The sequence below is a fragment of the Pelophylax lessonae genome (genome assembly GCF_965119305.1).
Source record: "Pelophylax lessonae genome assembly, chromosome: 7".
Classification (NCBI taxonomy): Eukaryota; Metazoa; Chordata; class Amphibia; order Anura; family Ranidae; genus Pelophylax; species Pelophylax lessonae.
Window position 1 is genome coordinate 62,063,436 of NC_138774.1, and position 26,806 is coordinate 62,090,241.

Consider the following 26,806-nt stretch of genomic DNA (forward strand, 5'->3'; position numbering starts at 1 on the left):
CTTTGCTGTCAGTTAAACCCATGTGGGTTAATTTTTGGGGCTTATACAGGCCAACATTTACTTCTGTATACTATGTAAATGCCTAATGTAACTTCAGCCACAGAATACTACGTACTTAGCTGTCAGGTAAACCCATGTGGGCTAATTTTTGGGGCCTATACTGGCCGACATTTATGTATCCTGTAAAATGCCTAATGTACCTTCAGCCACAGAATACTACATTCTTAGCTGTCAGGTAAACCCATGTGGGCTAATTTTTGGGGCCAATACTGACCGACACTTACATCTGTATCCTGTGAATGCCTAATGTACCTTCAGCCACAGAATACTACGTTCTTAGCTGTCAGGTAAACCCATGTGGGCTAATTTTTGGGGCCAATACTGGCCGACACTTACTTCTGTATCCAGTGAATGCTTAATTTTTCAGACTGGAATTGAAAATCAATGGGTCTGTAAAGGTTCCGCCAAATTGTGGAATGGATGCAGACCCATTTTACAGATGTGTGAATGGACCCTATATGTATTAGACATGTATTTACAGGCTGCTGTCAGTTCTGGCTGATTTATGAAAAAAATATATATATTTTTTGCTGTAAAAAAGAAAAAAACTGAATTTTTGTAAAATCTTACCGTAAAATTCCGACAGTCGCCGCCCACTCATACAGTCTTCACCAATGGGGTATTGACTTCCTCTCCACAGGAGTAGCTAGGCATAAGACTTGTTAAAAACAAAAACATTTAACATAGACACACATGGGGGCTGTCCCACTGGTCAATACCCCCCTGCAGTAAGCCATCCCAACTCAGTTTGGTAGCATAGCAGTAAGTGTACAAGAAAACCCCAAAAGAGGGGCGGGGGCGGCGACTGTCGGAGGACTCAGAGAAAGGAATTTTACGGTAAGATTTTACAAAAATTCAGTTTTCTCTTACGTCCTCCAACAGTCGCCGCCCACTCATACAGTCTTCACCAATGGGATGTCCCAAAGCAGTGTAGACATGAGGGGTGGGAGACGCAACCGTATAAAAGGCAACGCAGTACCCACATCAGAGAAAGGAACCTTACATGCACAGTAAGAGAACCATCTGGGCAACAGAAAAGGCTCAACAGGAGCAACAGCCCAGGAAAGCAAATAACCCAGGGGATAAACAACCCCAACAGCCAGGGACCCACAAAAAAACAAGGGTCCCCTATGGCACTGCCGCACAGAGAACTTTGCGGCCAAAGGAGGCATCAGCTGATGCCAGAACATCAACCTTATAGAATTTGGAAAAGGTGTGCACCGACGACCAAGTCGCAGCCTTGCACACCTGGGTCACCGAAGCCTGATGCCGGTAGGCCCAGGACGTACTCATCGATCTGGTAGAGTGCGCCTTAACAGGGAAGGGCGGAACCCATTCCTTCAAAGCATAGACCTGGACAATCGTCTGTCTGATCCATTTGGCAATGGTCGCCGCAGACGCAGCCATGCTCTTTCGAGGTCCCTCAGGAAGGACAAAGAGGGAATCCGATTTCCGAAAGGATTCAGTGGACGACAGGTAAACCCTGATCGCCCGGACAACATCCAAGGAATGCAAGGCAACCTCCTTAGGATGCTTAGGCTTTGCACAGAGCGAAGGCAAAACAATGTCCTCATTAAGGTGAAAGTCAGACACCACCTTAGGGAGAAATAACGAGTTAGGTCGTAAGACCACCTTATCTTTATGAACCACCAGGTAAGGAGAGTGGCAAGACAACGCTGCCAACCCCCACACCCTGCGAGCCAAAGTGATCGCCACTAAAAAGGCAACCTTCTTAGACAGCAGAGGCAACAATATCTCCCAGGTGTTTTCAAAGGGAGAACGCTGTAACACGGACAGAACCAAGTTCAAGTCCCATGGAGGTAAAGACTCCCTCCGGGGAGGGGCCAAATGTCGCACACCTTGAATGAAGGTGCGAATTAAGGAATGAGACGCCACAGGGCGTTGAAAAAGAACAGCCAGTGCAGATACCTGGCCCTATATCGTGGCCAGCGCTAGGCGCTGGTCCACAACACTGGAGGAAAGCCAACACTCTCGTCACCGAGTATGAGCGAGGAGAAAACCCCCTGGACTCACACCAGGCAAAATAAGCTTTCCAGGTACAGTAATAAATTCTACTAGACGAGGCTTTTCTAGCCTTGATTAAGGTAGGAATGACCTCTGGGGAGAGACCCCTGTCTCTCAGGACCTGGCTTTCAACAGCCAGGCCGTTAAAGCCAGCGACTGTAAAGCAGGATGGAAGATCGGTCCCTGAGACAGCAGATCTTCTCGCATTGGCAGCCGCCAAGGAGGCACGACTGCTAGGTGAACAACGTCCGCGTACCAGGACCGGCGTGGCCAGTCTGGTTCCACCAGAATCACCAAGTTCGGTTCCGAAGGCCAACCTGCGAAGGAACCTGGATAACAACTGAATCGGAGGAAAGGCATACATCAGACGATACTGATGCCAAGGGGCCACCAGCGCATCCGAGGCGTCCGCCAGAGGATCGCGCGTTCTTGCCACGAACCTTTCCACCTTGTGGTTTAGCCGAGACGCGAACAGATCCACGTCCGGGGATCCCCACTTAGCACACAGCATTTGAAAGACCTCCGGGTGTAGGGACCATTCCCCCTGATCCAGGGTTTGGCAGCTCAGATAATCTGCCTGCCAATTCTCCACACCCGGAATGTGAACTGCCGAAATCGCCGGGACAAGAGCCTCGGCCCAAGACAGAATGTCGGTCACCTCCCGAGCCACCCGGGCACTCCTGGTGCCTCCTTGGTGGTTGATGTAAGCCACCGCGGTAGCATTGTCCGTCTGTAACCGTACAGTACGGCCCCGAAGTCGATCCGACCACTGGAAGAGACACAGTTTGATCGCTCTCAATTCCAAGATGTTGATTAGAAGGGAGGATTCCTCCTCCGACCAAGTGCCCTGGGCAGACAGGTTGCCCAGGACTACACCCCAGCCTGACAGGCTGGCATCCGTGGTAATCACTGTCCACAGTAACGGACGGAAGGATTTTCCTTCCGACACAGCCGGGGACTGAAGCCACCACAGAAGATCCATTCTGGTCCGGCGACTCAACGAGACACTCAGATCCAAGGACTGAGGTAGTCTGTCGCACCTGGCCAGGATCTCAGCTTGGAGAGACCGTGTGCTAAACTGAGAAAAAGATATCGCCTCGAAGGCCGATACCATCAACCCCAGGGACCGCATACAGGTCCTGAGTGACAAGGATTCGTTGTCCCTGAGGGACCTGATCCCGTTCTGAAGGGTCCAGGGCTTGTCCTCCGGCAGAAACACCTTCGCTTGAACAGAGTCCAGAACCATTCCCAAATAAGGAAGACGCAAACGAAGGAGACAAAGTCGACTTCTGAACGTTGATGGTCCAACCGAACTCCTGGAGCGTCGGTACCGTAGTCGACAGATCGCGCAACAGGCTCTGACTGGCACTCGATCTTAACAGGAGATCATCCAGATATCCCAAGACTGCAATGCTCTGTGCCCTCAACAGGCCCAGAACAGGCACCAGCACTTTGGTAAAGACCCTTGGAGCCGAAGCGAGACCGAAAGGTAACGCTACGAACTGATAGTGGTCCTCCGCTATAGCGAACCGGAGGTACCTCTGATGACCCTTGAAAATGGGGATGTGCAGGTACGCATCCTTTAGGTCGATAGAAGCCAGGAATTCCCATGGACTCAGGGAGGCCACCACCGGGCGGAGGGATTCCATACGGAACTTTTAAACTTGCAAGAAGCGGTTCAGAGCTTTCAAGTCCAGGATCGGACGTACCTTGCCCTCCTTTCTGGGCACAGTGAACAGATTTGAGTAAAACACCCGAAACCTGTCCCGATGAGGCACCGGGACAATCACCCCCTAGGTAAGGAGATCCTGCACAGCTTGATGCAGGTCCTGTAGGCGCCCTGGGGTCAAATGAAGATTTGAGGGAAAGAATCTGTCCGCCGGCCGCGAAAGGAATTCGATCTTGTATCCTAATCAAATGATTTCCTGAACCCACCTGTCCGGAACTCGGAGCAGCCAAGGTTGGAGGAAACCACGCAAACGTCCCACCACCCCTGAAACGGGTGTGGGCGTCCCTTCAGGCAGAGGCGGATTGAGCCGCCGCACCGGCATGGCCGGACTTTTGCTTGCCCGCCCAGGGCTTTTTCTGGCCACCTTGGCCCTTGAAGGGTTTGCCCTTGTTTTGTGTCTTGAAGGCACGAAAGGACCCCTGATTGGGTCTAAAGGCGGGACCCCGCTTGCCACGAAAAGGCTTGTTCTTTGGATTCTGGGGCAGCAGAGTGCTTTTGCCCCCAGTGACTCCTTTCACCAAAGTATCTAAAGCCTCGCCAAAAAGGCGAGACCCCGCATAGGGAAAATCAGCCACCGTTTTCCGTGACGTCTGGTCAGCCGACCAGCTCTTCAGCCAGGTCAGTCGACGGTTAAGTACTGCGACACTAGACAGGCGCACAGCCAAAGGGGCCTCATTCAAGGCCGCATCGCACAAATACATGACCCCTTGATGAATTTGGTCCACCATGTCCAGCGTAGCAGGTGGGGCAGACTCAGACACTAGTGTGCGTCTAAGCACCTTAGTCCAATCCGCCACCGCCTCAGCCACCATGACAGAAGCGAAAATAGGTTTGAGCATAGAACCCGCCACCATGTAGGCATAGCAGGCAAGAGACTCCAACCTCCTGTCCGAAGGACGTAAGAGAAAAAAAAGGGCAACTTTTTTCAATTGCAATATTTCTGTTATCGTAAAAGGGGTGAATTAGCGCTAATCCTTTAGAATGGTGAAGAAACCAATCAAGATGAATAAATAAATAGATAAAGATGTCAAATAATCAACACTACACAGAAAGGTGTGGGAAACTATTAAAGTGCGGGAAATATTGAGTGATGATGAATAGTATATAAAAATCAATAAAAATATACAACATCCAATAATAAATAAATAAAGATATCAAATAATCAATAACACACAAATAGTGTGGGAAACTATTAAAGTGCGGGAAATGTTGCATGATGATAAATAGTAAAAATCAATGAATAAATATATAACATCAATATAAAGTAGTGTGGAAAACTAAAAAGTGCGGAAGAATATTGCGTGATAATGGTAAAGATGAAAACGTGACAAATATAGAAGGAAGTAAGCAGTCAATTCTGTATTTATTCTGTATTATTTACAAAATAAAAATAAATCGTAAAGGAAGGGGTGAATCAGCGCTAATCCTTTAGAATAGTGAAGAAACCAATCAAAATGAATAAATAAATAGATAAAGATGTCAAATAATCAATAACAAATATTTTTCCACACTACTTTATATTGATGTTATATATTTATTCATTGATTTTTAATATTTATCCATACTTTCCCTCTCATCTTTTAACCACTTAGCAGCGCATAGCTATTCTTCTCTTTATCTTTGATTCAATACTTCTGTTATGACATTGTCCATGTCGTGGGACTATTTGTGCACAGCTAGTATGTCTTTTGTGGGTGCAGATATGACCTAAAGGTTTTTAACGTTCGCCTCTCATTAAAGTCCATGGGGCCCGCCGCAAACTCGCAGTTCGCGGACTTTTGAGAAAATTTGCGGCTGACATTCGCGAACCGCCCTGGCCGATGTCTGTCCATCACTACCACTGACACAAGAACATGTATTACTTCTACTGATAACTGACACTGGGGCATTTATTACTTCCACTGACCATTGATGTCAGGACATTTATTACTTACACTGACCATTGATGTCAGGACATTTATTACTTACACTGAATACTGATGAAGGGGCATTTATTACCTCTACTGACGACTGATGACCAGGCATTTATTACTTCTTCTGAACTGAAGAAAGCCCTTTTCTGTTCCAGCATGACTGTGTCCCTGTGCAAAAATCTAGGTCTATAAAGACATGGTTTGATGAGTTTGGTGTAGAGGACCTTGAGTGGTCTGCACAGAGCCCTGACCTCAAACCTCCTGAACACTATTGGGATGCATTGCAATGCCAATAGTGAGACAGATCCTCTCCTTTAAAATCAATACCTCACCTGACAAATGCTATTTTAGATAAATAAACACAAATCCTCACTAACACATTCTGGAATAGAATATGTGTGATGGTCAGGTCTTCACAAACCTTTGGCCATACAGTGTATTTTTTGGCCAATTTATAGAAGATTGTACATTCAGACTGTAAACATGTGGCCAATCTTCATTTCCTGTTATAGGCCCCACATGTTATTGAAGATTATTCCTTTCTTATAAATGGAGCTTCCAAAAATGTTAAAGTGTTACTAAACCAAGGTGCCCTCCATTCACTATATCTGGTCTCCCACAGCGCACAGAACATGGACATGCAATTATTTTAGTAAATGTAAACTGCTAAATACCTTTTTTTTATCATCAGTACTGAATATAAAGCAGTCTTGTGACTTCTATTAGTGTCTGGTTATTTCTTGTAGGAGGATTTTTTATTCTCCTCTGACTGTCCTATGAGGCTGCATGACCCCCTGGTCCCCTGTCTGGGGAATCCTGATTGGCCCTGTGCTGATCACATGCATTCTCCCATGAAAATAAAATACTCTCTAGCAATACATGCCAAACTGAGCATGTGCAGAGTGCCTCCAAGGCTCCGTACTGTGAGGAGATGGATTGGGGACTGTGGAAGAAGGGGAGGTTCAGAGAAGACAGGATCAGACAGCCTTTTTGCACAATACGCACAAATAACCTCTTGGGAACCACAGTGAGTATAACAAGCATGCTTTTCTGCATATACAGACTGATTTTACTGTTGTGGGTTTAGTAACACTTTAACTGAAGTTTATTCCTTTATTGATTCTGTACATAAAGTTACCACCATGGCAGCTTCTACAGCATCACTTACCTAGTTCCACAGTGACAAAGTGTGCCTGATCATCTAGGTGGAAGCAGTGAGCAGCAGTCAGGATGAAGTTTTTGGTAACAATGGATCCTTTACAGTTCTCCACTCCTCCCAGCCTCTGGAAGGATAAAATGGCCAAAGTAAGCGACCTCCTATAATACCTGCTTAATGCTCTCTGTCTCGTTGTTTACTTTTTTTTTTTTAACTATCAGATTATCAGGGTTTGTCCAACTATGCGTCTACATTGCTCTAATTTTCAGTGACAAACAAATAGGCACAATTGTTTTTGGCGTGGGAAGATGGCCACACAAGCTTTATCCAATGCAATGCAAAGTAGTATTAAACTTGCAGGGCTTTTTAGTTTAACACATTGAGAACAATAAAACAAACATTCCCCAGTAGACTAGTCAGTGTGCAGTGGGGCAGCCACACAGCACAGGATACAGAACATAGTGGTGATTACAGTAGTAGCACCAACTACTGCATTAATTGTCCGCTTCCCCAGCAGTTCATCAGGTATGAGATATACAGTATCTCACAAAAGTAAGTACACCTCTCACATTTTTGTAAATATTTTATTCTATCTTTTCATTTGACAACACTAATGAAATGACACTTTGCTACAATGTTAAGTAGTAAGTGTACAGCTTGTATAACAGTGTAAATTTTCTGTCCCCTCAAAATAACTCAACACACAGCCATTAATGTCTAAACAGCTGGCAACAAAAGTGAGTACACCCCTAAGTGAAAATGTCTAAATTGGGCTCAGTTAGCCATTTTCCCTTCCCGGTGTCACGTGACTCGTTAGTGTTACAAGGTCTCAGGTGTGAATGGGGAACAGGTGTGTTACATTTGGGGTTATCGCTCTCACTCTCTCATACTGGTCACTGGAAGTTCTAATGGCACCCCATGGCAAAGAACTCTGAGGATCTGAAAAAAAGAATTGTTGCTCTACATAAAGATGACCTAGGCTATAAGAAGATTGCCAAAACCCTAAAACTGAGCTGCAGCATGTTGGTCAAGACCATACAGCGGTTTAACAGGACAGGTTCCACTCAGAACAGGCCTTGCCATGGTCGACCAAAGAAGTTGAGTGCGCGTGCTCAGTGTCAAATCCAGATGTTGTCTTTTGGAAATAAATGTATGAGTGCTGTCAGTATTGCTGCAGAGGTTGAAGGGGTGGGGGGTCAGCCTCACCTGCCAACTGCCTGTAGCCAGTAAGGGGAAGCAGGGAATGCATAGCCCTGCCCCCTCACAGACCGGAGCGCAAATAAAGTGTATGCCATATCATGGTGGGGGGGGGGGGGGGGGCAGCAAAATGCACATTTGCCTGAGTAGACAAGACCCTTGCACCAACCAGAGTGCGGGATAGGTACAGGACACAGGCCGCACCTCCCGGCATTAATGATGCACTGCGTGTCAGAGCAGAGGCCGGCTCATTGCCCAACCAGAGGTTCTCCCCTGGCCAGCCCCAACCGAGCCACTCCATTTCCCCCCTGCAGCCCTCGGCCACCCCTCTGCCGGTCAGTTCAGGAATCTAGAGTTGGTGCAGCAGCCAGCAGGTGCTATTCAGCCCGACCTGCCAGGTGAGCAGAGAGTACTAGGAGCAGAGCTTGAGCCAGGGATGGGGTTGAGAGGAGGCAGCGAAGAGGGAGAGTGGAAGTGAGGCCGATTTGTTGCAACATGGGCCTCTGGGTTGTACTTGCCCCCTGGGCAAAAAGTTTCCAGTCAGCCCCTAAATAAAGCTCAAACATGGAGTTCAGCTTTGGATAGGAACCCGAGTCCCTTTACTCATGGCTCTACCCCTCCTTTTGTGTTTTAAGGCAAAAAAGAAAATGCCTCTAAAATCTGTGTGTTTTCTGCCCGTGTGCGTGGAGCCTTAGGTTTCATTCACACCGGCATATGCTTATTTTCTGCATGGAAAGAAGGTTCTCCCTGACAGAGCTAGCAGAAAATCCTGCATAAAGTATGTGCCTAAAGTATTCACGTTTACACATGTACAATTCTTCAATGACCTTAAACATGTATGTGTGCAAAAATGTTTTACATGGTTACCCCACATTGCTGGTCTGGGCAAGAAATTTGTGTTCCCTACTTACGGTGATTATAAGTTTGGCAATCCATGGAAATTTTTCATGACTATCATTTGTTTCATTTTTGTGATCCTTGGAGAGCCCACACATCTCAAATGCAATTTTTTCATCTGAAAGTATAGGGGAAAAATTAAGAAACATCTTATTAGCACTGTGTCCTGACAGTGGCACCAAAACAAACAAGAAAAAAATCTCAGCACTAAACCGCACTCAATAATACTAATATCTACCTTTCTGGCAGTGATTTTCATTAAAAGATGTGGGGAAAAAAAACTGAGCAACCCCTCTTAAGTTGGCCATACTCTCACCTCTATTCCGGCCATCTGGGAGCAGATCGTGGACTACCATCCCTCGCGGCCTACACGCAACTCCGCCACCTGTGCCTCCACCGGGACCCAGTATAGTGTGCCTCGGACTGCAATCCACGAGAAGGTAGGCTACAGCTCAAGTGGGGCATTCCGCCTACCATCCCGCCACCACCGCTATCAGGCTCCTCTTCCCCCGGGATCCCATACCCTGCACACTAACGCTCTCCTCTTAGGCCCCGGTCGCCATCTTGGACTAGGCCCGGCTCTGCCCTGCAGTATATTACTCCCACCATAACTACTTTGGGGTGAATCGGAGCCACCAGCACACCTCCCATACTGCACAGGGGGGGTACGCATCGCCTAATACCGGGACTTAAGCCGCCTGCGGCCCACTTAATCTCCCCCTGTGATTGCGGTCCACAAGCGGCAGGCTCAACACAAGCGGTGCCAGAAAGGGTATCAGTAGTGCCAACACCATCACCACTTACTGCTGTAGTAAGCACTCACCATCTCCCTGCATGGACTGTATGCCTGACTGTCATCTGTGCTGTACTGCCTGCAGACTATTGCACCCTGTCTGCCTCACTGTCATCTGTGCTGTACTGCCTGCAGACTATTGCACCCTGTCTGCCTCACTCATCCTGGAAGCAGGGGCCTCTCCTACGGCCACATCCCACACACCTGGCGCAGGATACGCTTTCCCCATCTCTCATATTAAAGCATCCCAACCACTACTTACGAACTTTACTTTGTTCACCGCAAACTCCCCTGCCTGTTACAGAAGCCGCTCTTTGCTTGCCAATTCTGTCATCTGAACGGTTCTTTTCAAACACAAGTTCATGTGGGGATGGGTCTTCGGACCGGTGATGAGTGACCGTAATTAGAGTGAGCTTTGGCGGCACCCCAATGAACTAACCCCTTGGGGCGAATGCGCGGCGCAAAGATGGACGGGTGCTAAGTGTGCAGTTCCGTCGGAGAGGAGAGAGAAAGGCGGGATCCCCGGGGCCAATTTAGCTCATACTTGCCCACAACTTTCAACACCCCTGGGGGAACATCTGGTGCATGCCGTCAGCCAGGAAAAAGAATGGGGGGGGCACGCCAAAGCACTCCCTGACGACTTATTTGCTCCGCACGAAGGAAATCACCAGGATGCCTCAAGATGGCGCCCAGGCCCTCCCATCGCCTCAGGCAGAACCAGCACAACCATCTTCACCTCCCAGCTCTCAACCAGGGACCCGTGAGTACTCATGTGTTGTCACAAAGGCGGATTTGGATGCAGGGTTTGCTGCTATCTATGAAAAGCTGGCAGACAAGTTTCAAACTGAAATTCACAAGTCCACTAACACAGGAGATAGCCGCTTTGGGAGGCCGCACAGATTTATTAGAGACCAAGCACGACAAACTTTATATCGCCCATAATGACCTTAGAAAGGACTTTGAGCTGCTTTCTGATAACTATAGCCTGTTGCAAACGCAGGTGGAGGACTTGGACAACAGGAATCACAGGAATAACCTGCGCCTTAGAGGCATTCCTGAAATGGTTACAGATTTGATCCCTGCAGTTTCCAAGCTCTTCACAGACCTGCTGCCTGACAAAAAGGAATCGGATTTCACCTGTGACAGGATTCACAGAGCTCTGCGCCCCAAACCTCCTCCTGATAAGCCTCCAAGAGACATAATTTTATGTCTCAAAGACTTCCTAATCAAGGAGGATATTTTGCGAGCTTCCAGAAACACTCCCAACATCTTAAAGGAGGGCACGCGCATACAGATCTATCCTGATATATCGCAGGCCACACTTGAAAGGCGGCGCAAAATGAAAGAGGTCACCTCTGTGCTGCAAGCAGCCCGAATCCGATACAGATGGGGCTTTCCCTTCAAGCTGTCAGTCCCTCACAATGGCACAGTTTACGTGGTGTATAACCTGGCCGAAGGAAAATAACTTCTAGTCAAACTAGGCCTCCTGGAAGCTGCCCCTGAAGTTCGCCCTCAGAACACCCCTTGGCCGTCACCATCCTGGTCCACCCCAGCAACCAGAAGGGATCAGCGGAGATGGCGGAATCCTTTTAGGGATGGCGGTTTCTAGGGATGTTCACTATGGAGTAACACTTTCCCGGTGATACACTAAATTTCACATAAGTGACCCCTTGGATTTCTTGGACGCTGGTGTGCCCTTGCCCTAGTGTGGTCGCTCCCTTACCATGGGGCGGCTGTGCAGGGATGACTGTGCCCACTAGTGTGTCTGCAAAGACATTCTGATGGTTTAAACGCTCCTGACGTATTTACTTGATATTGCTTGTTTACCTTTCTCTCTCCTCTCCCGTTGGTTTGTCCCCTATGTGCTGTTTTGCGGGTGCCCGTGCGCCTGAGGCGAGGTTGGTCCCCCTAGACTTTCCTCGTCTTCGGTGCCCGGATCTCCGCTCACGGTTTTTGGACGGTTATGTCCAATGGGTAATGTTTTTTTGGATGGGTTCTATTTTTCTGCCCATCCCCAAGAAGTTTTCTCAGGTTCAAAATTTTTGGCTGATCTTCTTCTATCTGATCAGTTGTTATTTCAAAAAATATTCGTATGTAAACAGGAAGTCATTTTCTCAGGTCGTTATATATATCATGCAAGTATTTTGGTGGATCTATGCTTTTCTAGCCCCTAACTGGGAGCGGTGTTCACACTATACCGAGTCAGAGATTCAGCCCCCAATTAGTCTGGAGCCCCCTTCCTGGGTTCCCCGGATGTTTTACGTGTTTGGTCATTTATACTCGGCTCTGGTCATTTTTCCTTTTTCTCAACAGTTTACCCTGCAGAAATTTCAGAACGAACGTAGTCCTTTTCATATAGATCATGGGGATTAAAATTTTGTCACATAATGTTCAAGGGTTCAATTCCCCCAATAAAAGACATAAGGCCTTCAAACAATATAAAAGGTTAGGTGCGGACATAATATTATTACAGGAGACGCACTTTGCAACAGACAGACACCCTAAATTTTTTGACAAATCCTTCTAGCAATTTAAATGTTCATCATTCCAAAATAAGACAAGAGGGGTTGCCATCTTTATACGTAATAGTATAATATTTGATATATCCTCTACATACTGTGACCCAGAGAGCAGATTCTTGATTATCAAGGGGAGTATTGCTGGCAAAGCTATTACCATAGCCTCTATATATGCACCTAATGACACGCATGCCTCTTTTTTTAGACAATTTTTCGAAGTTCTTGACAGGTTTGAATCCCCACACATGGTGGTAGGAGGGGACTTCAATCTTGCTGCTCATCCTTCATTGGATAGAAGTAACATTACGGCCTCATCCAAGGCTTTCCCTAAAAGCCTGACACATGCTTTGAGTGATAAACAATTGATAGACACCTGGCGGGCCCACAATGTTGGAGTAAAGGGTTACACCTTTTATTCTCATCCCCATGATAGCTCATCCAGGCTCGACTATATTTTTTGTACCCCGGTTTGGCTGGCTAATTCTTCGGCTGCAGATATACATGTCTGCCCTTGGTCTGACCACCAAATTGTGCTGTTTGAATCAGGGGGAGTAGGTCTGGGTAGCACGACATTTAACTGGAGACTGAACGACTCCTTACTGAACGATCCTGCGTTAGTTGCCCAGATCTCCTCTTCGCTGGTGGAATATTTCCAGATTAATGAGGATGGGATTTCACCCACTCCTGTGGTGTGGACGGCTTATAAGGCAGTCATCAGGGGAAATTTAATTGCCCTGGCCTCAGCCAGGAACAAGTCTAGATTGTCAGACATAAAATCCCTCACGAAAGAATTAGATCAATTATATTATAAACACAATCTCTCCCCCTCCTCTACACTTATGGATCAGATCCATATTAAAAGGAAAGCATTGGATGCCATCCTTTCCAGTGATACTGAAAAGGCCCTTAGGTGGTCCAAAGCCAAATTTACACTCCACAGCAACTCCACATCTACTATGTTTGCAAAGAAATTAACTCAAACAACAAGACCCACTCATGTATACAAGCTCAGAAGATCTGACAGGAGGATGGTTTTGCACCCCAAGGAAGTCTTGGAAATCTTTACAAACTTTTACAAAAACCTCCTCTCAGTGCCCTCTATGCTACCTGTAAAAGAATTTCACCCCTGGATAGACAACCTATCTGTTCTGTCTTTGTCAAGTACACAAAGAGATATTTTGGAAGCACCTTGTACAGTAGACGAGGTTCTAGATATGATTAAAGCTCTCAAAACCTCCACCGCCCCCGGCCCAGATGGCTTTTCTTCTTCTTATTATAAAACCTTTGCCACAATCCTTGCCCCCAGACTCACTAAATTATTCAACCACGTCCTTCAGGGGGGAAGCTTTCCAGAAGAAATGCTCCTGGCTAACATGTCCCTCATTCCGAAACCGGATAAAGATCATTCCCTCCCTCAAAATTATAGACCCATCTCGGTCATAAATAATGACCTTAAACTATTCGGCAGACTGCTGGCTAACCGACTATCCAATATAATTCATAAATTGATCCACCCTGACCAGACTGGGTTTATTCCAGATAGACAGCTTTCAGACAACATTAGGCTAGTCGCTAATATAATTAATGATGCCAATCCCCTACATGCCTTGTGAGTCTAGATATTCACAAGGCCTTTGATAGCGTCAGCTGGCCTTATCCAGAGCACCTTTTTCCTAAATATTGGCTAGGGGATGGGTTCATTCACGGATTTAAAGCTTTATATGAGTCCCCACAAACAAGAGTTCGCCTTCCCGGGTGTAACTCTGAATTTTTTCCCTTACATAGAGGTACGAGACAGGGTTGCCCACTTTCCCCCCTCCTGTTTGCTCTAGCAATCAAAACCTTGGCTACAGCCATCAGAAATAATGGCCTTATTACGGGGCATCATAAGGGGGGGAAAGAATACAAATTGAGTATGTATGCGGATGATGTCTTATTATTTTTGTCCAAACCTCATATTTCACTGCCTCACTTGCTGATCGAACTAGAGAGATTTCGATCCATGTCGGGCTTAGGGGTTAACCTCTCCAAATGCTCTCTTATGCCGATTAACCTGCCTAATTGGATGCAAACCTCTATCAGAGAGAGTTTCTCTTTTACCTGGTGTTTGAGATCTTTTCGCTACTTAGGGGTCCAGATTACTCCTCATTATGAATCACTTTTTATATCTAACTTCCCCCCAGTATTTAAAAAATTAAGTATGTTATTAAAGACGTGGTCTTCGTACCACATCTCGTTTCTGGGGAGAGTTACAGCCATAAAGATGATTATCTTACCTAAGGTCTTGTTCTTCTTTAGGGCCCTTCCTGTTAATGTCCCTAAATCTCATATCAGCTCTTTTCAGCGGGAAATTTCTAGATTCATTTGGAACGGTAAGAGATCCAGATATGACAGTCATATACTTTATGCCCCCCAATCCCAGGGTGGCCTGGGCATCCCAGATTTATGGTCCTATTATCTCTCAGCCAAACTCATTCAAATGGCTCAGTGGAATGCAGACCCCGAGAGTATTCCCTGGCTTTCGTTTGAATAGGCCACAGTTTCCCCGAGTTATCTCTCGGCGGCTCTCTGGAGTGGTTCACAGCCGATTAATTATAACTCAATTGCGAACAAAGTAGTTGTTCATTTATACTGGCTGTGGCTAAAACTGAAACCCCCCCTGGGTCTGTTGTCTCGAGTCTCTCCATTAACATCCTTTTTGGGACACATTGACTCCTGTTTGCTCCCTCTGAGCAGAGAGGACTTATCCCCATGGATAACCAGAGGCCTGGTGAACCTTAAAAAGCTCTCAATAGGCAATATCTTCTGTACATTTGAACAACTGGTAGATATACATGGTCTCCCCAGTTCTGAAAAGGACCACTATACCATTGTGAGGGCATTTTTCCAATCACAGGGCCTCCTTACACTTAACCCTCCATTTAATATTTTTGAAAACATTTGCTCCTCCTCATCTAGGGATCGAGGGCTTATATCTATCCTATACTCACATATTGTTACTAGTACCCTCCCAGATAAACATAAGTATATGACTAGATGGGAACAAGACCTTGACTGTAGTTTCTCCATCCCAGAATGGCACCACATGATATCAAAAATGCGTAAATGTTCACGTTCTAGTGCATGCAGGGAGACACTCCTTAAGGTAGTTACAAGATGGTATTTGACTCCCTCCTTGGTCCACTCCTTCTACGGTTCAGTCTCTCCCCTCTGTTTTAGGGGCTGTTCAGAGGAGGGTGATTTACTCCATATTTTTTGGAGCTGCAACCTTTTGCGACCCATATGGGATCATGCACAAAGACTGGTGACTAAACTGGCAGGGACATCGATTTCTCTCTCTCCTAAGATATGCTTGCTTTTTGTAAAAGTCCCTGGTGTCCCGAAGTCTACATACAATCTGATTCATACTTTGATGTGTTCCATTCAATGGATGATCGCATGTAATTGGAAATCAGATACTCTATTATGGCCTCAGGTACTCTCCAGGATGGAATGCATTAAACTAACAGAAAAGATCTTTCACTCCCTTCATGGCTCCATGATGACATTCCACGCTAAATGGGACACTTGGGACACTTGTGTTGGGCCTGTTGGTACCTCTTGATTTATATTATATGTCTAACTTGACAGTTCTGACCCCTCATGTGTATTTGACTATTTGATATTCTGCTATACTATGACCAATGCTCGGTGTATACTTGCTATGTTTTCAAAGTATTTTTCTATGCAATATATAGATATTTCTGTATATATGATGTTACATTGTTGACCTGTGTAAGCGTTATTGTTTTTTTTTGTACTGACTTTCTAATAAAATCTTTTGTAAACAAAAAAAGTTGGCCATACTCTAATTTTCTTATTCCATTTACTTTAGATTTACCTTCAACTATGTATGTAGTGCAAGGGCCCGCCTGATTGAAAGTGTTTAGGTTTGACCTCATATTATATGGTTTTGGTAAATCTAAAGGAAAATTGTACAAGAAAATTGTATAATGTATGGCTAGCCTTAATCTAATGAAAATAATCAAGTGAATGGGTGGTAGCCAGTATTGACATGAGTTCCCACACCTCAAAGCAAAAAATAAAGAAATAAAATGCAGCGCTACCTTAGTAAACGTTAAACATATGATTGCATATTAGCAATAATAGTGGCACCCCCTTGGATAAAATGATATAGAAAAAACTGTGAATGTGTTCAAAATTAAAACATAAAAAGCAATGTGTTCTCTTAATGTATGACAATATCCCATCAATATTATGCAGTTATTGATCCCATTTAAAGGGAAAAAGTGCTTTTGACCTATTTAACACATTGGCCAATACGTGAAAGGGGATCTGCTAGTGTATATATTGGAGGACATCACGTGGTGTTTCGAAATCAACCAATTCACCATTTGTGGAGTGAGAGCGCACATTTAACAGCAAACTGTGTTTCTCAAGAACACGTTGTATATACAGAATTTGTTCCCTGATATTCTTCGCATGGACTGGAACACAGTTTTTTGTTTTTTTAAGAAAGTAATGTTTGATGAAAAGTTGCTTATATAATTTTGATCAGATATTGTCATAAATTAATGACAATATCCCAATATATAATTATAACAATATTTGATTATTAGGCCCTCGAGAGAGTGTGACAATTCCTGTTGCCTGACTGTGTGTGTGTGTGTGTGGGGGGGGGGGGGGGTGAAAGACCCAAAAATCCAGTGACCCTTATGGGGGTAACACTACAGTTAGTTTAGGGAAAGATTCTTGCCTCTGTTTGCAATACCAAGTTAATTAAGTAAAGCTATTGAAACTTTGCCTTTGGCCTCTTTTACACAGACATTCCGATCGGATCTTCCTGTCAGTTTTTCAGGTGGACCGGATCGGAATCTCCATTCTTCTTTAAGGAGCAGCAGGTGTAACCTACATACAATCCGATCCACCAAACAGACAAATGGGTATACGAATTGGATTGGATGGCAGTCGGGTGTAAACAGACAGGCATCTGGCTGCTCATAGAGGAGAGTGATCTGTGTCCACTCTGCGTGAGTGGACCAGACATATATAGTTACATAAAAAACAGGGTATGGAGAGAACAAGAATCCCCCCAGAGAAGGAGTCAACTAAGGACACCGTTATGCAAATTAAACAAAAATAAACTTTATTAGGCACATGTGCCAGTGCAAGGTAACAAAATCAGTGTGATAAGGTGTGACATAACATAAGTAAAATCAGATTAAAAACACAATATCATCCAAATGAAAAACATCAACCCGGGTTGAATAAATGAGCTTCCAAAGATAATTAGATGGTAGTACTGATGATAATAATCATGATGATGATGATGATGATGGGGGATATCAGGTTACATAAACCAGGAGGGTGAATAAGATCAAACAATCCCAGGGTCAAAGAATCAATCACATAAGTACTGCCCATATACAGTTCAGCCGATGTAATTCCTCAAGTAAGAGCTCACCACCACGGGTGAATGGATGTGAGTAATATAGGGTCCTATATGAAGAACCTGGAATCAACAAGAGCCGAGTAGTTGGTAACTGAATGGCAGGCAGATGCGATTTGCTGATGTACACAAACTCTCAGGTAAACCCAGCGTTGTGTGGATAATGAGTTCTCTCAAACCATATCAAATAAAGAGACTGTTATAGGAGAGATAGTGAGTTACCATCCTTGAGTGTAAGCCATGGAAGTCTTCACGGGAGATGTTGACCCAAATGACCTGTAGACGGTGCACTCTGGCAGAGGCGTTCCCCGTGTCTGGCTCCCCTCTGCACGCTTCCCTATGGGGGGAACAGGAACGTCAATGGCAGCCCGACATCACGCCGGACGTAGGGGGCGGGGGAACGGATAAGATCCAGCCGTACGGTGCCCGATGGTCCCGATGGTCAAAATTCAATTGGAGACAAGCTGATGACGTCTACGCTGACATGTTTCACTGGTGCCAAGCCAGTTTCCTCAGAGCTTTATAGAGGCCAGTTAATTGCATTCAGGTGTGGTACTAATTAGATGAAAAATAAAGTGTAATACGCAATTTTGGCCACAAGATGCCCTCGCACAAAGGCGAGGATAAATCAATATAATCCTCCAACCAACGTCAATACTTTCTCCCTAGAAACGTACATCTCATCCAAAAAGGATATCCATTTCTAAGGAGAGATACAGCATATATGGATCAAAAATTGAGCCAATTTATATAAAAAAGATTAAAACACATACAGGAAAACACATATATACAAGAAAAGAAGAAAGGTTTTGCTGTAAATGATGCACATATATATGTGCGTTTTTCCACCAAAGGCTATTTTTTACACAGAAAAAAAGCACAAGATAGAGCAAGAGCAAGAAAGGGATACTCTCCTGACTTTGCGGGAGTTGAGAGCCTTAGTAAAGGTGTAACCATACACAGACAGCATATCCAAAGATTTTGAACATATCCCCACGTCATATAGGTAAGGCCCCTCTACATACAATTAGAAAATCAATAGCCACACGTGGGCAGAGATATAGATTGTGAAGACCCTGATGGATAGGGATATAAAAGGTACACACTTCTACAGAATACTTATATCTATATGATGTGGGGAGAGGATATATACCATTTCTGGTGAGTATATCGAACAAACACCAGTACATGCTAAAGAGCAGGTTGATTCCCTTTAGGTAACAGCCATTCCCAAAGATGGTAGAAGGGGGACGTATTAAGATTCCAGAAAAGGTTGTAGACTAAATTCCACATTTAATCCACGTGGCGCAAGTGACCCCATTCTGTATATCCAATACTTCTCCTTTTGTAATAGAATTTTATCGAAATCTCCCCTTCTAGGTGGAAGTTTCAATGCATAAATGCCTCTTATTTTAAGGCTGTCTGGCTTGGAATCATGATGCTCTAAAAAATGTAACGGAATAGTCTTGTTATCAACTTTTTTCCGAATGTCAGTCAGATGTTCAGATATCCTCACTTTAAGTTCTCTTTTTGTTTTCCCTATGTAGGATTTGTTGCATGGACAAATCAGCTGCTAAATGACTCGTGTGGTTTGACAATTAATGAAACTATTTATCTTAAAATTAGTCGACCCATCACAGCTAAGAAAAGAGTCTAATTTAATCACATACCTGCATATGGAACATCTGCCACAGGCAAACATGCCTCTCAATTGGGGTAATGTAGACAGCCAATCCCTACTTTTGCCTGTTCTGACATACTCCGAGTGCATAAGACTGTCCTTAAGGTTTCTTGCTCTTTTAGCTGTAACGAGTGGCCGTGGGCCTACGATGGATCCTATGGTGGGGGAGACTGTTAAGACCTGCCAGTGTTTATTGAGAATGGCTTTTACCTGATCCCATTGAGTACCGAACTTGGTAACTATACGGGGGTGCTGAGATTTAACATCCAGCACGGGAATAGATTGTTCTTCCCTGTTGGTAAGCAGATCTGCCCTATTCTTGAGTGCTGCCCTCTTGCGTGCCTTCCTGATTACTCTGTTCAAGTACCCCCTTTCCCTGAACCTCTTATGTAGATCTCTTGCCTCTGTCTGGTAGTCCATCATGTCAGAACAATTCCTCTTTATTCTTAGGAATTGACCTATCGGAATACTGTCGATCAAGGATCTAGGATGATGACTATCAGCAGCCAGAAGGGTGTTGGCAGCCGTTTCCTTACGGTAAGTCTTAGTCTTGAGGCCCTTATAATCCTGTGAGATTAAGAGGTCCAGGAAAGGGAGTTCATCAGTCGTGGCCGTGTAGGTCAATCTTATATTGCGGTCATTCTGGTTCAGACTATCGACAAAATCCTCCAACTGGGGGAGGGGGACCCCAGAGGAGCAGGACATCGTCGATGTACCTCAGCCACATGTGGCAGTGGCTGAGGTACAACGGGGATGGATAGATCACCTGCTCCTCCCAGAGGCCCAGATGGAGACATGCATAGGCAGGTGCCCACGGTGCCCCCATCGATGTCCCTCTGATTTGTTGGTAGAAATTGCAGAGAAATTGGAAATAGTTGTTATCAAGCATGAATGAAAGAAGCTCAACGATGAACTCATTGTGCGCACCAAGATGAGGGAACTTGAGTTCCAAGAAATAGGTGACAGCTCTGAGACCCCATTCATGAGGTATAGACGTGTATAATGTCTCCACGTCTATACCTACTAAAATGAATTGCTCAGAAATAAAGACATCTGCCAATTTTCTCAGGACATCACGGGTGTCCTGTACGTAAGACGGGAGATCAACCACCATTCCTTTGATAAGGGAATCAACGAATTTTCTGAGTTTTTCCAAGGGGCCCCATATTGCTGACACTATCGGCCTCCCTGGGGGATTGGATAGGCCCTTGTGAAGTGTAAAAAGTCGGCAGATTAAAAGTGTTGACCACCAGATAATCGGCCTCCTTTTTAGAGATTAATTCGGTCTCCCTTGCAAAGGTGATTTTCTCATTAAGAGCAGCGACAAGGGAGGGAAAGGGACTGCCAGTAAGTTTCTTATATGTAGTAGTATCTTGTAGCTGTCTTACAGTTTCCTTTTCATACATTTCCTCACTTAGCAGTACCACGTTCCCTCCCTTGTCGCTGCTCCTGATAACCAAGCCAGGGGCCTCCTCAAGTTCTTTTAAGGCTACCCGCTCTGCCTTGGAAAGGTTGTCTACACCCCCTCTTTCCCATTGTATTTTTCCAAGATCCTCCTGAACAAGGTCCAAGAAGATTTTAATATTTTTATGTTTGGCAAGGGGTGGCATTTTAAGCGACTTGATTCGCAGATTGGCGTCTCGTCTTACTGGGTCATCCAGTGCAGCCTCTATCTCAGGAGGGTCGTTCTCCATTTATAGAGAAGTAAGAGTTGCAATGGCCTCTTTATCCTGTTCAGTAAGATCACCTAACTGTCCAGGATCAGAGTTTCTATCCTTATGCCATAGCTGGAAAATCACCCTCCTCAGAAAGAGGCTGACATCTTTGAAAACTTCAAACTCCGACATGGAGGCGGCTGGAGAAAAGGACAAGCCCCTACTAAGTAGTTTAGTATGTCGTTCCTGGAGGTTGAAAACCCAAAAGGTTAACAACCTTCAGGTCCCTACTAGTGGGGTCTATTTGTACACCTTCTAGATGTGAGATCTCGTTGCCCTTGATGATACAGGTTTGTGTTGATATTCCCTGTCTTTTATTTTTGAATTCGGTTTTTCTTTCTGTACACCTTTTGGGGGTTCCTGATTCGTTTGGTTGCCCCCAGTGGTTTCTGGGTTCTGTCCCAAATCTAAAAAAGTAACCGATTTTTCACCAACTTACGAATCGCTGCCCGATGAGTGTCCCCTATTTCCACTTGGGGTTCTATGATTTCTACATCCCCCTCTAGATCTACTGCGGCTTCTGACTTTGGTTGGATTAAAGAAATCCTCTTTTTCACTATCTATAATGTTTTGTTTAAACGTATTTTGTTTCGTGATTTTGAGATTTTTTTGAGTTCTTTCTACTTTCTTTTTCAAATTTTCATTAAGTTTAATAAATGCCTCTCTCTTTAAAGCCCTCCAACGCTATTGTGCTTTTATCAATTTCAGATTGCCGTTCTAGGAGTTGAGCCTGTTCCTCCTCAATAATGAGATTCATCAGGTGTAGGCCCCTAGAAATGCAATCCTGCTTCCACACCTCCAGAAATCTGGGAGTATGTAGATGTTGAGCCGGTATTAGTCTTTCCCTCAGTCCCCGGGGGGATCACTCGATGTGTCACGTGGGACTGGAGGGAGGCTATATCCCACTTCCTGTTTAGAGATTTAATGATAAGTTTTTTATGGTTCCTAAATCTCAGCACCCCCGGATAGTTACCAAGTTTGGTACTTAATGGGATCAGGTACAAGCCATTCTCAATAAACACTGGCAGGTCTTAAGTCTCCCCCACCATAGGATCCATCGTAGGCCCACGGCCACTCGTTACAGCTAAAAGAGCAAGAAACCTTAAGGACAGTCTTATGCACTCAGAGTATGCCAGAACAGGCAAAAGTAGGGACTGGCTGTCTACATTACCCCAATTGAGAGGCATGTTTGCCTGTGGCAGGTGTTCCATATGCAGGTATGTGATTAAATGAGACTCTTTTCTTAGCTGTGATGGGTCGACTAATTTTAAGATAAATAGTTTCATTAATTGTCAAACCACACGAGTCATTTAGCAGCTGATTTGTCCATGCAACAAATCCTACATAGGGAAAACAAAAAGAGAACTTAAAGTGAGGATATCTGAACATCTGACTGACATTCGGAAAAAAGTTGATAACAAGACTATTCCGTTACATTTTTTAGAACATCATGATTCCAACCCAGACGGCTTTAAAATAAGAGGCATTTATGCATTGAAACTTCCACCTAGAAGGGGAGATTTCGATAAAATTCTATTACAAAAGGAGAAGTATTGGATCTACAGAATGGGGTCACCTGCGCCCCATGGATTAAATGTGGAATTTAGTCTACAACCTTTTCTGGAATCTTAAAATGTCCCCCTTCTACCATCTTTGGGAATGGCTGTTACCTATAGGGAATCAACCTGCTCTTCAGCATGTACTGGTGTTTGTTCGATATACTCACCAGAAATGGTATATATCCTCTCCCCACATCATATAGATATAAGTATTCTGTAGAAGTGTGTACCTTTTAAATCCCTATACATCAGGGTGTTCACAATCTATATCTCTGCCCACGTGTGGCTATTGACTTTCTAATTGTATGTAGAGGGGTCTTACCTATATGACGTGGGGATATGTTCAAAATCTTTGGATATGCTGTCTGTGTATGGTTACACCTTTACTAAGGCTCTCAACTCCCGCAAAGTCAGGAGAGTATCCCTTTCTTGCTCTTGCTCTATCTTGTGCTTTTTTTCTGTGTAAAAAATAGCCTTTGGTGGAAAAACGCACATATATATGTGCATCATTTACAGCAAAACCTTTCTTCTTTTCTTGTATGTATGTGTTTTCCTGTATGTGTTTTAATCTTTTTTATATAAATTGGCACAATTTTTGATCCATATATGCTGTATCTCTCCTTAGAAATGGATATCCTTTTTGCATGAGATGTACGTTTCTAGGGAGAAAGTATTGACGTTGGTGGGAGGATTATATTGATTTATCCTCGCCTTTGTGCGAGGGCATCTTGTGGCCAAAATTGCGTATTGCACTTTATTTTTCATCTAATTAGTACCACACCTGAATGCAATTAACTGGCCTCTATAAATGTCTGTGCACTTCCTTCCACCGCTAGCTCTGAGGAAACTGGCTTGGCACCAGTGAAACATGTCAGCGTAGACGTCATCAGCTTGTCTCCAATTGAATTTTGACCATCGTGACCATCGGGCACCGTATGGCTGGATCTTATCCGTTCCCCCGCCCCCTACGTCCGGCGTGATGTCGGGCTGCCATTGACGTTCCTGTTCCCGCCATAGGGAAGTGTACAGAGGAGAGCCAGACATGGGGAACACCTCTGCCGGAGTGCACCCTCTACAGGTCATTTGGGTCAACATCTCCCGTGAAGACTTCCATGGCTTACACTCAAGGATGGTAAATCACTATCTCTCCTATAACAGTCTCTTTATTTGATATGGTTTGAGAGAACTCATTATCCACACAACGCTGGGTTTACCTGAGGGTTTGTGTACATCAGCAAATCGCATCTGCCTGCCATTCAGTTACCAACTACTCGGCTCTTGTTGATTCCAGGTTCTTCATATAGGACCCTATATTACTCACATCCATTCACCCGTGGTGGTGAGCTCTTACTTGAGGAATTGCATCGACTGAACTGTATATGGGCAGTACTTATGTGATTGATTATTTGACCCTGGGATTGTTTGATCTTATTCACCCTCCTGGCTTATGTAACCTGATATCCCCCATCATCATCATCATCATCATGATTATTATCATCAGTACTACCATCTAATTATCTTTGGAAGCTCATTCATTCAACCCCGGTTGATGTTTTTCATTTGGATGATATTGTGTTTTTTTTTTTTTTTAGCAAAGATTTATTGAAACTTGTATAACAATACAGCAAACAGGTAGTGCATTTGTCAAGTAAATGTAAAACCAAGATCTACAGGTATGGATAGGCACAAAACAATATAACTCAAACTGGCCTACAAGTCTCAAAATTATATATTTTCTTTTGGTCCTTAGGAGACCATCTAGGACAAATAACTCGTCCCCTGGGGGACCAGTGGGTCTAGAACTGAGAAGGACCAGAAGGGGGGGGGGGAAGAGATAGGGAAGAGAGGAGGGAGGGAGGCAGGGAGGGGGGGGGGGAGAGAAGAAAAATAGACGTATCAGCTAGCTATGCCATAAAAGAAGGAGCTAACCTGGGTGGCGTATGGAGTCATGATTATGATGAGGCTGGGTGATCTAGGCGGTACCATTTATCCAGTCAAAAGTATCAACACCTAAACACAGTAAGGGGAATGCAGGAGGGCAAACATAAGCAAGAAAGTTACTGAGCAACTCCGATCCCCCGTGGCGGGGGTGGAGAAGGATCAGGGATGAAGACCTCCCACCTCTTTTTGAAATTTGCTGGGTTTGTGCGAGGCTGCCTGATGAGGTCCATGTGTTCTAATTTCCATAGTGCTGTAAGGTCAGCTCTCAGTTCACCGAGTGAAGGAGGGGAGGTGTCCATCCAAGTTTAAGTATGGCTCTGCGAGCGACCATATAGCAGGTGGAAAACCAAGGCTTAAAACGAAGCAGAGAGGATCTGTGGTGGGAGGATAGCGAGGCGAGTTGCGTGTCCAAGTAGCCGAACAGCAGAGCATAAACGTCTTTAGGCAAAGGAGCATTTACGAGTCGGGAGAGAAAGCGGAGAAGACTGCCCCAGAAGGCCGAATTTGGGGCACATTCCCAAAATTTGGGGAGCAAAGAGGGGTGTAGAGAGTGGCAGAGTGTGCAGTAATGGTGATGAAGGTCCCGTGAAGTGCGAAGGTGGGGGAAGTAGGCTCTGTGCAAGATCTTGAATTGTTGCTCTCTCCAGAATTCATTTTGGGTAAAGCGGCAGATATATATCGGTATCCCTGTAAGGCGTAATGATGGGCATGAGGAGAGTTAAGCACTTTGTTCCAGGGAGAGGCTATTTGCGAGGCGACCATCTGGAGGCTGTCCACATTGAGCGGTTGGTAAAGATGAGCGATTTTATGCTTGTGCGACAGAATCCAAGTGTCCATCTGTGAAGCTTTAAATCTGAGGGATCTGGAAGAGCATAGAGAGCTGGCAAAGCTGAGGCACTGTTGAACAAATAGATGATGTTGGGGGGCAACTCCATATAGCTTGGAGAGGTCCTCAAGAGGCAAGGGTGTACCAGAGACATTGTCAAAGAGTTAAGAAACTTTGGTTAGTCCGCGTGCAGTCCAGGCAGAGCAAATTGGATGCTGGTGAGCTTGGGGGAACAGGGGGTGGCCTTGGATAGGAAGAAATTTGGAGATATTCATGGGCACTTTGAGTTGTTTTCGAACCGCCCTCCACGTAGCAATAGTGTCCCTGAGCAAGATATTAGGTCTGAGATTCGAAGGTAGGTCCCTATGTGCACAATGTAGCAGAGAGACTAGATCATACGGGGCAACCATGTTGGACTTTAACTCAAAATTGGTATATCTAGACTCCTGCCTTATCCAGTCCAGGCAACCTCTTAATAGACAAGACAAGTTATAAAGTCTAGCATTAGGAAGACCTATCCCCCCCTTTTTCTTTGTGAGTAATAATTTAGTTAGTGCAAACCTTGGCCGGCGACCTCTCCACAAAAATTAGGTGAGAGCTTTTTGAAGCCTTTGGATATCCGCATGTTTGAGCAGAAGTGGGATGGTTTGTAGTGGGTACAACAGCTTGGGAAAGCCTGACATATACGGAAAAGATGACATCTCCCAAAAAAACGAGATAGGCAGGGGAGTCCAATTCCAAAGGTCAGCTACTAGTCTATCTACGGGCAGTGAAAAATTCAAACGATAGATGGAGGAAGGGTGGGGGCCAACTTTGATGCCAAGATATGTAATGTTAGTGTTGGCCAGTTTCAAGGAAGAAGAGGACGCCCACGGGGGAACCCGAGAGGTGTTAAGGGGCAATATTTCACTCTTTGAAAAATGTATGCGTAGGCCTGAGCAGTGGCGAAAAGATTCAAATAGGCATTGAATGATAGGGAGGTCGTGAGGGGGATTCGAGGTGAAGATCAGGACATCATCTGCAAACAGCGCAGAGCGAAGCTCTTTATCTCCCACTCGTATCCCCTGCAACATAGGGTGGGAGGTCAGGGTCCTAGAGAGGTGTTCGACTGCTAGATTGAAGAGGAGGGGGGAGAGAGGACAGCCCTGCCGAGTACCTTTGAACAAGCGAAAGGGCTGTGACGAAAGTCCAGCTGCCATGACCTGAGCCGATGGTGAGGCGTACATGGCGTTAATCAGGTGGAGGAAAGGACCGGCGAAGCCAAATTTCCGCAGGACCAACTCCAGCCAACGGAAACTGACATTGTCAATTACCTTTTTGGCATCAAGGGTGACAATGGCAGCGTC

At 45.1% G+C, this 26,806-nt stretch overlaps 1 protein-coding gene across 1 annotated transcript in view; it reads right to left on the reverse strand.

Annotated features, from left to right (window-relative positions):
* Positions 1-26,806, reverse strand: part of LOC309559995 (complement factor B-like) — a 230,250-nt gene that overhangs the window by 34,410 nt on the left and 169,034 nt on the right. Inside the window, exons 12-13 of the mRNA XM_082263476.1 lie at positions 8,992-9,095; positions 6,896-7,010 (exon numbers count right to left, since the gene is read on the reverse strand). Of these exons, the coding sequence (XP_082119602.1) occupies positions 6,896-7,010; positions 8,992-9,095 (219 nt within the window). The remainder of the gene's footprint in view (positions 1-6,895; positions 7,011-8,991; positions 9,096-26,806) is intronic.